Raw genomic sequence first — 15,462 nt, forward strand, 5'->3', positions numbered from 1 at the left:
GTCTTTTAATGTATTTTTGGACCTGGAGCTTGCAGGTGTATTAGACCTTCGAGTTGAAGGTTTTCTCTGGTTGCTCAAGTGTGATATTTTCTACGTTGCTGTCAAGCTTTGGATCTTTTTTTTATTTTCAATGTTTTTGTGCATTGGGGAATTAAATGAATTTCATTGCAACAGCAGATATGATGTGCCCAACAGACATTATAAGAATCGGTTTTAGTCTTTTTATCATTTTGTTGCTTTTTATTATGTTTTGTTGTTTTCCATCTATATTTAACTATAGAGTTACTCTTATTTCCTTGCTAGTTTTGCCTTTCTTTAAAAGTGTGGTACCATGGTTTTTATATGGGACTTTGACTCTATGTTGCCACCCTACAATAAGTTTCTGTTTTAATTCTTGACTGCAAGACTTAACAGTGGGAAACGTTTAAAAAAAAATACAATTAAAAGTTTTATTAGCTGATGGTCTGATGATACAGACATAGAAAGAGGACAATTTATTGTAATTTATATGAATAAATCTGTTAGTTTAAAAAGTTAAATGTGTTTTGATTTTGACTAGATAATCCAATATATTGGCATAGTGTAAAATTGTGCTTAAATATATGAGATGCATGAGATGATAATAATAGATAAAATGCCTGATATTATAAATCTAAAACTATTTGCATTTCTTATATTTTAAAGATGTGGAGCAGTGTTGAATCTTGTATGGGTTTTATATAAGTTGTATGTTTATGTTTCAGTCCCATGATGAAATCTGCAAGCCGTAGCTGTCACAGCTAGTCAGAAGATGCACCATGGCCAAACCGGGATCAGACCGCGATGGAGCCATGGTGGAGAAGACGGCGGGGAAGAAGGTGAGATGACAACTTTTAAACTCTGCAGCACCTGTTAAATAATGTATAAACATTGAATATATATTAGTTAAAGGGAAATTACTGAAGGAACATGTTGGGAACAATCTGAAATATTTATAGTTTTTGGGGGTTTTTGTAGGCAAACCAAAATTCTTAGAAGAATTCATGCTAAGTTACACACACAAAACATGTTTTGTATATTAATTGCATATCCAAACTCTTATGGTTTATATTCTCTTCTCTCCCTTAGAGTAAAGAAAAAATCTCTCCTTTTGCCAAAACTCCGAAGCTGGATCGGAGCGAAATCCTGGGAAAAGAGGGGAAGTCAAAGTCTTCCATGAAACGGAAGCTGTCCTTCACCGTTAGCCCGCCGAGGAACGAGGAGCGAGACTCTGACACGGGTCAGTTTTATATTTTGTGTGAAGTGTTCTAGGATGTTCTTGCATCTGTGCCTCGTTGCTGCCTCCTTTTGGTTAATGTTAAAACATGTTTTATTAATGATGAGTTTTTTAACAGATAAACTAGCCTCATCAAAAATATGATTGTTTTGGGTCTCATTCAGCGATTCAAGAGATTTCGACTTATAAAAAAAACTGAACTTGGGCGAATTTGAGTTTTAATGAAGAATTTATAGGACATCTATACAAGTGAGCATAAATATACTAAATGAAATAGTCTCTGATCTTAAGGTTACACTGTATTTCAACTTATGTTGTCTTTTCAGAAGTCAAATCTTAAAAAAGTCAGTTGAATTAAGTTGCATAATTAAGTTGTTTACATTGTAGTGGCTTTTATTTAAAAAGAAATATGCTTGTAATAATTGTTTATGATTCTTGGAAACAATAATGTTATTAAACATTGGTTTTATTTACAATTAATATTATTAAATGAAAATAATAATCTGGAGCCCCCGTAGCCTTCTAAATAATGTAAAGTATTTTTAGAAAAGTTAAGTACTTTCTAGTTAAGTAGTTTCTAAGTACTTTTAGAAAAGTTAGCAGGCAGTTATAAATTAAAAACTAAGAAACCTCTTGCAAGTGCTAGACTAACAGGTAAACATTCTGAAATGTACAAAAAAAATAAAAATTACAGGGGCAGTGCACTTTAATAAACATTTCTGCCAGAGTTTGCCAAAAAGGCTTTTTTCACATTAATGTTTAATTATATTAAAGGATTACTTTAAATCTTGATAATTTACTTACCCCCATGTCATCCAAGATGTTTATGTCTTTCTTTGTTCAGTCGAGAAGAAAATAAGTTTTTTGAGGAAAAATTTCCAGGATTTTCATACATAATGTGTGACCTTTCAATGTGATTATGTAATATGTAAGGTCACGCTAGCGCATCACACGACAAGTGCAAGACGAGAAGTTGTGGTTTAATAGTACTTAATTTCTTATTGTTTAGGCAAAAATGATGATCCTTTTGCTAGTTAAAACCCTTGGGCTAAACAATCCCAAATAGCCCTTTAAAGCTATGTTGAAACTGTAAACCATTGAGGTCCAGTATATGGAGAAAAATCCTGGAATTTTTTCCTCTAAGAACGTAATTTTTTCGACTGAACAAAGACAGACATAAATATCTTGGATGACATTGGGGTGAGTAAATGATCAGAATTTGTTTTTAAATATAAGTGAAATATTCCTTTAATACGTTCAAAGTCCACACAGCAACACCTACTCTTGCTGGGTACACACCAAAAGATTTTTTTACATTTTATAAGATTTAAAAAATGTGAGAGACCACAAACATGAGGACATAAAATCCTAGATTTAACCGTTTTGCTCCTATAGTGTGTGGTGTGCCATTATGTGAGTCTCGACTGTGAACACAGAAAATCTTGCGAGACTTCAGAATAAGCATGGCGGACGATATGCAGGAAGACATTTCAATGATCGTGCTTGGAATCATTTTTACAAGACACGTTGTATAAACATTCATGCTGTTGCCACAAATCAACAAGCTGATCCTCCATCTCGGCTGTCCACATCAACTTTTCTCAATCCGAAGGCTGTAGCCTGCGGAGGTCGCATATGCAGGCTGCATACGTCATGAAACCTGGTTTATTCAAGTTAACTGAGCATTACATTCGCAAGTCATAAGTATATTACAACAATATACGATAAACTAGGAATAATAGTACATTTTATAACTGTTAATATTCTGAAATAAGACTGTATATGCAGCCTGGAAATGCAACCTACGGATTGAGAAGCAGCCTTTGTGCTGCGCCATGACTGCTTCCGTCTTCCCATATCTAGCTTTCTGATTGGATATGGTTTCGTTTCATGTAATAATCTCAATAGCGTGCTCGCGTTCGTCCTCGGGATTCCCCACACACATCAGGATTTCTCATCGTAAATACTCAACATGTTGAATATTTACGATTCGCAATCGTCGCGGTTCAGACGTTCTTCCGAGCAGGTGCGGACACACTTAACACACCTCACACGAAGGGACAATCTGATAAAATAATATATTTGGGACGATATTTGGGACATAGCTAGGATTGTCAGAAAGGGGGAAATCGGCCCAAAATCAGCCCGATTATCTTTTGGTGTGTACCCAGCATAAGTGACAGTAATGGTACATTTTATCTGAACATACATTATATTAAAGAAGATAAAAGAGATCAGATAGAAGAAAGAAAATGGGTAGGAAATATGGATAAAATAATTTTTTTAAATACAAATTAGAGCAGTCACTACATTAAACATTTGTCTCAGATTCACTTTTTAGACATTTTTTGACTCTACAGCAAACAGAGCAATTTTGCCTTTATTGTCCCAATTTTAACGCATATATACTAGTCAACATTTAAAGTGGATCTAAACCTTTAATAAAAGTAAAACCATATAAAACCAATCCCGAATACACATTCTTGTCTTAGGACAACTTTGATTTAACTTTTTTGATCCATTTAAAATGTTGAGTAGTATTTTTTTCTTTTCATTTATTAACGCCTACAGTTACAGTCACTGAAAAATGAACAATATCTTTTGTCCATGGTGTTGCTCATTTACTAGCATTTTGCCACCAAAATTTGAGAATGTGCCACTGAATTTTACATTCAGTCGCACATGTGCGACCAGTAAATTTGACCTTTTTTTGTGATGTGACACTGAATTTGAAACAGCACATTGTACTTTCTGCATCTATCATTAAAGTATTTATAAGTAATACAGTGGAAATTAGTAGAAATGTGAATATTTGGTTAGCATGTTGATTTACAGTATGTGCCCCCAAATTTTTTGGTTGCGCCCCTAATATTTTCAGTTGGGGGCCACTGTGCTACTAGTGAAAAAAGTTAGTCTGGAGCCCTGAGTTTATTAGTTACATGCTACTTATAACCAGTGATTGTATTGTGTAGCCCTTGGGGTTCCCAAACTTTTAATTTCACGACCCACTTAAATGGGTATAATCTAAGCCGGGACCCACTAACATAACATTTTTAAATGAAAGAAACGCGCATCATTTTCTTTTTAATAGTCTTTTTTTTTCTTGTCATTTAATCAATGAAATGTTAATTTAATTGCAATATCAGAATACCTTGGTATATCATATCAAAACCATTGTCATTGTTTGTCATTAGTTGGACTAAACTGTTTTTCCCGCTACAGCCAAGCGACTTTGCGCAACCCACCTTATCCCACTGTGCGACCCACAGGTGGGTCTTTACCACAATTTGAAAACCCCTAGTGTAGCCAACATCATTTTGCTTATTTTAGACATTACCAAAATGTCAGGTTTTTTACTGACCTGCCATATTAACCCTTGGCTGACACTCCAAACATGGAGTTGAATAAGCACTTAGATAAAAACTGATCTTAAAATATTTTACAGCTTCTTCAATGTGACTGAGCTTTTTTGTGACTGAATCAATTTAGTGTATACTCATGTCAGAAGTGAGTGGGGGATCACACTTCATTGGTCCAATGTTGCATCCTAGGATTGGGGTGCATGGTCTTACCTCATGAGGAAAATGGTCTTAACTTTGTGATGTCATTTGTGACTCTTTATTGGTTTCGCGAAGTATTTAAATCCTGTGGTGTGATTTGAGAAGCAGAGCCTCTAAGTATAATCACTGCTCTGCTTTTTCGACCCCTGACCCTCCCCACCTCTCTGCTTTTGCACTGTAGATGACTCTGACCCCGGGCAGTCGAGTGATGCGTGGGGAGAAAGATTACTTCCTACCTGCAGGATATATGCAGGTAACTGCCTCCGCAAAATCCACCCCGCAGCAGACCCTTGCTGTGTCGCACAATCAGTCGTAAACAGTCCGAAAAGGCCTCGGATGCGTCACCGTCCCTGTACTTACAAGCATGGGGCTCATATAAAATGAATCCTGTTTACCAAAGGGTTACACTAACCTCTGCAGCATGACCTAGTCCGTCTGCTAGCTTGTTTGCCTCACGCTCTGTGCTTCACTTTGTGTTACAAGAGCAGGGTTTTGTACAGACCCAATATTCTTGATTTCACCACGATTCTTGTTCAAGGAAGCACATACAAGCATTTTCCAGGTTTATCTTCTGCATCTGTTTTAATCGCATGCCTTTCAATACTAATGGGATTAAATGGGTAATGCATGCGTCTGTAAGGCTGGAAATAGTTTCATCTCTGTTTTTCACCTTTTGCCACTTCTTTAAAGTGGACAATTGTAAAAATTAAGATGCACGAAATCCAGGAGGAAGCATACTAATGAGCTTTTTGTCATTCTTCTTGCTTGCTGTAGACAAAGATGGTCCGGATAAGAAGAAAATTAAGAAGGAGCCGTGCACTAAGAAGTCTACCCCTGTGAATATTTTGTTTGGCTACCCTTTATCGGAGCGTAAGCAGATGGCTCTTCTGATGCAAATGACAGCGAGAGACAACAGTCCAGGTAGGAAACATTGACCACTGAACGATTGTTGGTATTTATCCTACGTTGCACATCATTTTTAATGGGCACATACGTGACTCTGTCTGTAAAATCCAGGTTAAAGTCTCATTATCTAATAATGAGATTAGGAGCATCAAAGTTTGATCGATTTGACATTAGTTTCGAACTTTGACATGACCTTACCCAGTCAATATTAAAGGATTACTCCACTTTCATAAAAAATCCTGATAATTTACTCACCCCCATGTCATCCAAGATGTTTATGTCTTTCTATGTTCATTCGAGAATAATTTTTTTTTTTTTTTTTAGAAAAAACATTCCAGTTTAATTGACTTTAGTGGACCTCTACAGTCAACGCAGCTTCAAGGGCTCTAAGCAATCCCAACCGAGGCATAATGGTCTTATCTAGCGAAATTATTTTGAAAAAATAAAATATATTTACTTTTAACCACAACTTCTTGTCTTGCACTAGCCATGTGATGCGCCAGCGTGACCTTATGTATTGCGTAATCACGTCGAGGTCACCTGTTACATATGTAAATTGCACACTTGCGGACCATTTTAAACAAAAAACTGACACAAAGACATTAATTAGTATCATTTTACATACAACAACGTCGGAACGGTCCTCTTTCTTTACACTAGCAAACACTGGAGCAGTAGTTTCGCATGCGTTATGCGTAACCTTTCGACGTGATTGTGTAATACGCAAGGTAATGCTAGCGCGTCACACAGCTAGTACAAGATGAGAAGTTGTGGTTTACAAGTACATATTTGACTTTTTTGGTGAAAGTGACAATCGTTTCGCTTGATAAGACCCTTATGTCTCGGTTGGGATCATTTAGAGCCCTTTGAAGCTGCGTTGAAACTGTAAACTTTTGAGGTCCATTAAAGTCCACTATATGGAGAAAAATCCTGTAATGTTTTTCTCAAAAAAACTTAATTTCTTCTCGACTGAACAGAGAAAAACATAAACATCTTTGATGACATGGGGGTAAATTATCTGGATTTTGTTTATGAAAAAATGAAGGTTATTGTTACTCCTCTCGAGTTAAAACAAAGGCACAAGTCGTTTCTGGGTTTTAACGGGTATTTATTTGGTGACAGAATCTTCAAACATGTCTTAACATGTCCCTTTATTGCTAAATTGCCGAACTGGTATAAACAAAGCACAGAAAACATAAATTAACCTTAAATTATTGACATATTTGCAGACAATATTAAGACAAAATTACATAGAAAACTAAATAAAATGCAGAATGATTTTCAGATTTTTGTTATTCTGGTTTATGATCTCAGATACCACGCCGAGCCACCCTTCTCAAACTCCAACAATGCAGAAGAAGATCACTAGCAGCTCGTCCACGCGGCAGAAGGACAAAGTCAACAAGAGGAATGAGAGGGGGGAGACGCCCCTACATATGGCCGCCATCAGGGGCGATGTCAAACAGGTGAAGGAGCTTATCGGCCTTGGAGCGGATGTTAATGTCAAAGACTTTGCAGGTAAGACTGTGTGCTCAATAAACATTTATATGACCCAGTTATAAGAAAACTAGTAACTTGGTATTAGCACTTATGTCATTGTGTCCAAATCACTTAAAGGGGGCACCTATTTCATTTCTAAAACAACGTGATTTTGTGTACTTGGTATATTACAATTTGTCTAATAAACACATTCATTTCCAAATATCATACATTTTATTAGCTCCAGATATCCCTGTCTTCCTCAAACGCTTTGATTTTGTACAAAACTCATCGATCTGAAAAGCACTATGTCCCTGATTAGCCAGCTAATCTGTACTTTGTGGTTGGTCTGAATACCTCTTACATTAGCCGGAAATGCAACGCTCCTTACCATGTTTGAAAGATTCGCTCACATTGCAATGCTGACAGCAGTTAACTGAAAGGCTGTGTCAAAGCAGGAGGAATTATGATAACATAACACAATCCGTGTGTGTCTTGTAGTCCAAGAAGAGATTTACGTTGGAAACGATAACTTGCATCATCGTTTACCTTGTATTTTGTACCTTTTGCATATTTTTAACATGTACTAATACTCACTTACACACCAAATGGAATGTAATATCATGAATCAGATGATAGGTGCTCTTTAAGTGTTTCCTTATCTTTGTAAGTCGCTTTGGATAAAAGCATCTGCTAAATGCCTAAATGTAAATATGCCGTGATAACCATAGTTTCACACAAAATACAGTAGTTTATGCACCTAAGACTTTAACTTGCCTCTATTTTTATTGTAGTCACCAAAACAGCTGCAATTAGGTATAGCCTACTAACAGTAATCGTTTTTGTAATGGTTTACAAAATGGTTGTGGTGTTACCATCATTAATCTCAAAAATTATTGAAAAAGGTTTTATTTTGACTTTATTGTAGTATCTTAAATCATACATGATTTCTTTTCCCAGGTTGGACGCCACTCCATGAAGCGTGTAACCTTGGTTACTATGATGTAGCGAAGGTTCTGATTGGTGCAGGAGCAGAAGTGAACACGCAGGGATTGGACGACGACACGCCGCTTCATGATGCCTCCAGTAGTGGACACAAAGATGTGAGTTTTTCAAAATGTGGACCAGGACCCACTTGTGCAGGGGTGTCCAAACTTGGTCCTGGAGGGTCAGTGCAGATGAGATTTCCTTAACACACCTGCCTGAAAATTTCTAGTCTGGGTAGTGAAACCTTGATTATAGGGCTGTGACGATAAATCGTGTGTCCCATTAAAAAGACCTGTCTGAAATCATTTCTGGTCAGTAAGAAGTCCTTTTTGCATCTTTATAAAACATGGTGCTTAAGATAATATGATGAATCCATGTTCACTGTATGGTTGCTTCATGACCTTAAATTGTAAGTTGTACAGCAAGTGTATTTAGCCCAGTGGTCTCCAACACGGTGCCCATGTCTGTGAGTTGCCCGCCAAAGCACATTCTATTAATAGCCTCAATTTTAATATTTATTTATAACATATTTTTTCAGCTTGGCTTCTTTTATGTATGTTAGCATTTTAAACAATGATAAACATTTAAACAAGTAAATAAAGATAAAATCAAAAAGTAAAACAAAGTTTTGAGTAGTCTATATCAAAAAAGTAGCTCTCCAGATTGTTTTATTCATTGTGATAGACCTTGCTCACAACTAGGTTGGAGACCGCTGATTTAGCCTATAGTTAGACACAGTAATTATATCATTTTGCAGAGAAATTAGGCATTGGAGCAATTATTAACAAAAAATCTAAGCCTTTGGGTTACATGCCTAACTTTCTATTATACCACGACTACCTCTACCATAACCACTTATCTGTGTAAAATTACAACAGACAGACAGTCTCGCATTGCTCATTGCTTGGCTATACTTACTAAATAGTGCGTAATGAAATCTGTTACAAGAGGACCTTTAGTAATTGTGAGTCTTGCAATTTAATTTATCTGTTTATGCTGCCTCCTATTGCTCCCATGACATTTTTGCAAACGTTCATAGATTGTGAAGCTGCTTTTGCGTCATGGTGGCAACGCCTTCCAGCTCAACAAGAGAGGAGAGAGACCCGTTGATGTGGCTGATTCTCAGGAACTTGAGCAGTTACTAAAGGGAGAGATCCCACTTTCAGACGTAGAGGAGAGTTCTTCAGGTACAGAGGTTTTTGTCTGTACTGCTACTTTGGTCTTTATTGTCCTTATTGTTTGACTGTACCTATCAAAGAAATAAACTTGGTGAAATATCAAACTTGTTAGCAGTATACGTGACCGACAAGGGTCTTAATGTGTTTTTAGCAGACTTGTATGATTGGATTTAAATTTGCACAAATGTATGTATTTATTCATGAATAATTATTTGATTGGGAATTTCATATGACCAGTTTCTTTTTTGTAATCCTTGTATGTCACAGACTCAGAGGACCCACCTTCAGTTAATCCCTCCAGTGTAGACGAAAACATGGAGTACTCTGATGCTGAGAAGGACTCCACCACAGTGAAGGCGTCATCGTCCATGTCAGGACTGGACGAATATGAATTTAAAGATGAGGAAGAGGAGGAGGATCTCAGTAAGGCACTTAACGAAAGACACCTCTTAAGACGAGAGCTACGGCAAAAGGAGAAAGAAGAGAAGGAAAGGAACCACTATGCTTCCAAACAGGGCAGCAAAAGCGAGCAGCTGGCTTGCAAAACGAAGAAAACTAAAGCATCACGCGTGTACTGCACTTCGGATAGTTCAAGCGATGAAGCTGAGGTGCCTTCAGAAAGAAGAAGCTCCCCGACGAGGTCAGTCAGTGTGGATAGTCATAAAACGGAGAGTAAATCAAAAAAAGAAAGCCTCAATCTCACCCCATCTGAGCAGAAAGAAAAATGTAAACAGAAGAAAAAGAACAAGAGCCAAAGCAAAAACAAAGAGAACCAGGAAGTGCGAGAGGAAGTGAAAGAGAACGGCAAATCCCTTCTGTTTTCTGCAGCGACTGTGTCTGATAATTCTGACAAGGGCGTCAGAGAAGAGGACTCCTTCAAAATGTCTTTCAGCGCAAAAGATGAAACCTCGGTCCACCTCTTTCACCTATCTGTGGTCAAGTCCCCAAAGCTGAACCACAGCCAAACTGACAAGCAAACAACCCCACTGAAACAGGAGAACACTAAGACCTGTGTTTCGATCGGAGATGGATCCTGCCCAGTTGACAACGTCAAATACAATCACTACATTGAGTCAGACTTCTGCACAGAAGGCTCTAGCAGTAAAAGCTGCAAACACAAGGAGAAAAGCAAGCATCACCACAAAGAGCTCAGCTTGGAAGATGACGGCAGCTCTAGTCCATTCAAAGACAGTAGTTTAAGTAACAGTATGGACAGTTCTGAGGGTGTCTTCAGGAAGACGGACAAAGATGGCAAAGTTGTTAAGAAGCACAAGCTAAAACACAAGGAGAAAGACAAGTACAGAAAGGAATACGAGGCTGAGAGAAACCGTCACCGGCAAAAAGAGGCACGCAAGGACGGGCATAGGAATATGGAATTCGATCGGGAGTTTTGGAAGGAGAACTTTTTCAAGAGCGACGAGAATGAGGAGATCACTGGTAAAGGCGAGGTGCTCCGTGGCGGATCTCCTCTGAAATCTTCAGAATCGTCACCTGCTAAAGAGGAAAAAGGGGTGTCAAGGGACAAATATTCAAGCAGCAGTAGTAGCAGCAAGGACAGGAGGCCAAAAGATGAGAGGGAAAAGGACAAGGCTATAAAAAAAGAGAAAAGAGAGATGTGCTCCAAAGATGACAGAGGAAAAGATGAACACGATGACCGGACTGAGGGTTCACTGCACATTTCAGGAGTTAAAGAAGAAGTGGATGACAAACCAATCACTGGTAATTCAGCAGACCTAGATCAACTGGAGTCTGCAGAGAAAATCCCTCGAGAGAAAAGCGATAAGCGACTGCCAACAAAAGATCGGGAGTCTGAAAAGTCTGAGAAAAAGCATGCAGATAAAGATAAGAAAGTGAAATCTGAGCACTTAGCTGACAAGTCGGAACTGCACATCTCCACAGATCGATGGAAAGAAAAGGAGAAACTAACAAGCACTTCACATTCACCCAATGATAAGAGCCATAATAAAGAGATTGAAAAACTCAAAGCGATGTCTGCAATGAAAAAGCATGAAGAAAACAAGAAGAATAAAGACAAGCTTGACAAAAGAGCAGAGAAAGATCATTCTTCTGGTGACCACAGAGACAAAGATAAAACCAATTCGGAAAAGAAAGTGAAGACCACTGATCATGGCAAATCTGACCGCACTAAAGAAAAGGAACGAGAGAAAGACTCCGATAAAAGGAAAAAAGAAAAATCTAAAGATACCACCCCATCTTCCTCATCCTACTCCAATCTTAAGTTGTTACTAGAGGAGAAGAAAGGCTATGTTTGTGAAAACAATAAGATTGCCTCATCTAAATCAAAGGAAGAGGTTACAAAGCCAACGGAGAAAGACAGGGATAGACGAGAGAAGGACCGAGAGTCTGAAAGACATCGAGACCGCGAGCGAGATCGACACAAGGAAAAGGACAAAGATAAAGACCGATCACAACTGAATAGAGATGGCAAAATAAGCAAGACGAAACCAAGTGAAGCCGAATTCAAATCCAAGGTTGCACCCAGTCCAAAGGACGCTCGTCCAAAAGAAAAGAGGTTGGTAAATGATGACCTCATGCAGACCAGCTTCGAACGCATGCTCAGTCTCAAAGACCGGGAAATTGAACAGTGGCACAGAAAGCACTTAGAAAAAATCAAGCAGAAGGAACGAGAACGACTAAAGCAGCGCCCAGGAATTGATCTGGGGAAGCAGAAAAGCAAAGACAAATCCATCACAAAAACATCCACTTCGTCCGGTGAACCTTGTTTAACAAAGGAATTGATGCGCTCCAAGAGCTCCGAGGTTTCAGATGGACACCGCGAAAAAACCTTAAAAGATGCCACTAGTGCAAGAACCCTCTCGCTAGATGCGAAACATCTCCCTTCTTCTGGGAAGAACGGACCCTTAATAGAAAACAGTTTTAGCCGATCTCCAAGACCAGAGAGTGAAAAGTCTGGTCTTATGTCAAGATCAATATCCATGATCTCTGTGGCAAGTTCAGAAGATTCTTGTCAGACCACCATACTAACACCCAGACCAACTGAATATGATTCGGACCACAATGTGGAACCTTCAGATTCCCATACACCTTTGCTGCAGTCGCCTACGGTTCATGACAAGGATACCGTCAGTCTTCCCGATACGGCTCTTTCCAATCGTACGCCGATACCAAACAGGCATGCATCGCCATGCTTAAGGGCTATTCTGGATGAAGAAGCCAAGGCTCTGCCAGTTGAAATTGAAGATCCACAGAGAATTGCCGTTGCATCACACCCAAGCAATGAACAAGCTGCTGAGATTAACGCAGCCCCTGTTCTAGAGACTTGCAGTAGTCAAAGCTCCACTGTTGTTCCGGATGGTTTAAATCAAAATTGTAGTGATGGTGAAGGCATTACTCTTGTTTGTCAAGTTCAACCTTCGTCATATGTGCACGAGTCTACTACTAAAGACCTTAGTAGCCAACTGGCTAACAATGTGTCTTGCAACCCTGGTAGTCAAAAAGAGCACTCAAGTCTGGGTCAGCTTGAAGTCCCTGGTGCAGCAATGCCAGAGGGTTCTTTATTAGATATTGTTTCCCAAAGTGAATCATGTCAGCCTTTACAGACACAAAAATCTTCTGACAACCATGCACCTGTGCATTCTGGAAGCCATCAATGGGAAACTGCCCCCAATTCTGGTAATGAGCCGACCTTAAGAGAAGAGACTACGGAGCAAAAAGAGAAACCCTTAGTTGATGCCGAAAACAAAATTGACAAGAGTGGGGAAATCATTAACGCAACAGAAACCAACCAAAATTCATCTGTTGTTTCATGTAGCACTGAGAATATTAAAACAATGTTGAAAACAGCCAACTTCCAAGAAGATTCAGTCAAGGGCACAAGTGTGCAGGAAGAAAGTACATCCAGGTTCTCCAAAGACCCACTGAGTTCAATTGATGCTCAACCAGAGAAACACGAGCTGGAGTCTGTGACAAATACATCCCATTCCACTAGTCCAGAAAGGGTCCCTGAGGAGCCGATGGAGTTGTCTGAAGATGTTTCAGCTAAGAACCGAATTGCAGAGACAAATGGTGCCAAAATCTCATCCTCAGAAGAAGGTGCAACATCTTGCTCCCAATCTGAAACTAAAACCGTTGTAGACCGATCAGACCAGCTTGCTGTCGAGGACAAGCCTCCAAAATCTGACCTTCCGGCTAATGAAGAACCAACTGAGAACAGTGCCGAAATCCAACACAATTCTCAGCCAGAGCCATCCAGTGAAGGAACCTCAGGAAGCTCCTCTCCATCGTCCGTCACGGAGAGAGATTCCGACACATCTGGGGCCAGGTCCAAAGTCCGGCTCTCAGATGAAGACGTTGACATGCAGGCAACCCATCCGAGGAAACGAAAGATGTCTAGGGTTTCTCCCCAAGCACAATCTAGCCTTACGGCTCAGCAGGTCAGAGAGAAAACCCAGCAGTCTTTAGCAGCGATTGTAGATGCACTGAAACTCGAAGAGATCCAGCCTTACCAGACGGAGCGAGCAAACCCGTATTATGAGTACTTGCACATTCGTAAGAAGATCGAGGAGAAGAGGAAAGTACTTTGTAGTGTCATTCCTCAAGCTCCGCAGTACTATGACGAGTATGTGACGTTCAATGGGTCCTACCTGCTGGATGGAAACCCACTCAGCAAGCTTTGCATCCCAACAGTAAGTTTTTGTAAATGCTTGAACTACCGTATTGTCCCGTATATAAGACAAAATTTTCCAAACAACATTTTTCGAGCTCAGGACTATTATGTCAATCATACTGTACCCCCTCAAAAATGCGGTAGGTGGCGCCAAATACACATAAGTTAGGGTCAGCTTAGTCTTAATTGTTATTAAAACTAGATGGACTGCAGGTTATATATGTTACTGTATGCCATTTAAAAAGTATTAAAGAAATGTGGGTAACTGAACTGGTCCACTTTGACTTTATGAAAATTATTTTCAAATTGAAGCATTTTCTTTATAAAAAACAAGAGTTGGTCTTCAAAAAGCATTTTTTCAAAAGCTGCACTTTGAAAAGGGGACGGGTCGTCTTATATTCGGGACAATACTGTCATCTTATATAGGTCTATTTATTTAGGTTCTTCGTTTGAAAGGAAAGAAAACCAATATCTAAAGTCTGACTGTTGTGTTTACTGCTGTTGTTTTTGTAGATAACGCCACCTCCTTCACTACCTGAACCGCTGAAGGAGATGTTCAAACAGCAAGAGGTGGTCCGGATGAAACTAAGACTGCAGCACAGTATTGAGAGGGTAAATGGATGCATACTGTATTGGTTTCAGGATACCTCTAGGACTTTGTGATTTCATTTTAAGGATGCTGTAATGAGGTGACTAACTTTAGGCCATTGCTTTTTCAGGAAAAGCTGATTGTATCCAATGAGCAGGAGGTTTTGAGAGTTCATTTCCGTGCTGCAAGAACACTAGCCAATCAGACGCTTCCATTTAGTGCCTGCACAGTCCTGCTGGACGCTGAAGTATACAACATGCCCCAAGATGTCCAGGCAAGTGACACATTTGTGACCCTGTCTTAAGTAGCATGGGTATATTTGTGGAAATATGGGTCAAAATATTGATTTTTCTTGTACCAAAAATAAATATATCAAAACTTTTATTTATTGTGAGTGATAAGGACTTAATTTGGACAACTTTAATGCTGGTTTTTTTTCAGTATTTTGATTTTTTTGCCCCCTCAGATTCCAGATTGTCAAATTGTTGTATCTCGGCAAAATATTTTCCTAACCATACATCAATGGAAAGCTTATTTATTCAATTAAAATGAAATATCCTAGGGAAAACACCCATGAATCAATAAATCAAGCTACGGTCACACTTTCAGCATGCAAAATTTCTATGCAGCCTCTTGCAGCTACCTGATTTGATGTTATTCGCTAAAGTGTTGTCGTTTTGAATTCTGACATGCCTGCTCCTTTATGTTTGCTTTTATTATTATTGCACAAAATAGGAATGCGCAATTTAATGTTATTATTTTCAGTTTTTCCCCCACCTGAAAAGGTCATGTTTGACATATTGATTATCTGTTGGGCACCTGCCTTCACATGATACAAATATATTAGAGCTGTCAATAGA

General features: G+C 38.9%; 1 protein-coding gene across 2 annotated transcripts in view; it reads left to right on the forward strand.

Annotated features, from left to right (window-relative positions):
* Nucleotides 1-15,462, forward strand: part of ankrd12 (ankyrin repeat domain 12) — a 58,603-nt gene that overhangs the window by 38,515 nt on the left and 4,626 nt on the right. Inside the window, exons 2-11 of one of the 2 annotated variants that reach the window (XM_065262376.2) lie at nt 744-857; nt 1,108-1,258; nt 4,997-5,068; nt 5,590-5,736; nt 7,036-7,239; nt 8,161-8,303; nt 9,227-9,374; nt 9,633-14,032; nt 14,527-14,625; nt 14,733-14,876. In XM_065262376.2, the coding sequence (XP_065118448.1) occupies nt 798-857; nt 1,108-1,258; nt 4,997-5,068; nt 5,590-5,736; nt 7,036-7,239; nt 8,161-8,303; nt 9,227-9,374; nt 9,633-14,032; nt 14,527-14,625; nt 14,733-14,876 (5,568 nt within the window). In that variant the 5' untranslated portion in view covers nt 744-797. The remainder of the gene's footprint in view (nt 1-743; nt 858-1,107; nt 1,259-4,996; nt 5,069-5,589; nt 5,737-7,035; nt 7,240-8,160; nt 8,304-9,226; nt 9,375-9,632; nt 14,033-14,526; nt 14,626-14,732; nt 14,877-15,462) is intronic. The other variant, XM_065262377.2, reaches the window with a different exon arrangement.

This window comes from Paramisgurnus dabryanus, chromosome 6, assembly GCF_030506205.2.
Source record: "Paramisgurnus dabryanus chromosome 6, PD_genome_1.1, whole genome shotgun sequence".
NCBI classification, from domain to species: Eukaryota; Metazoa; Chordata; class Actinopteri; order Cypriniformes; family Cobitidae; genus Paramisgurnus; species Paramisgurnus dabryanus.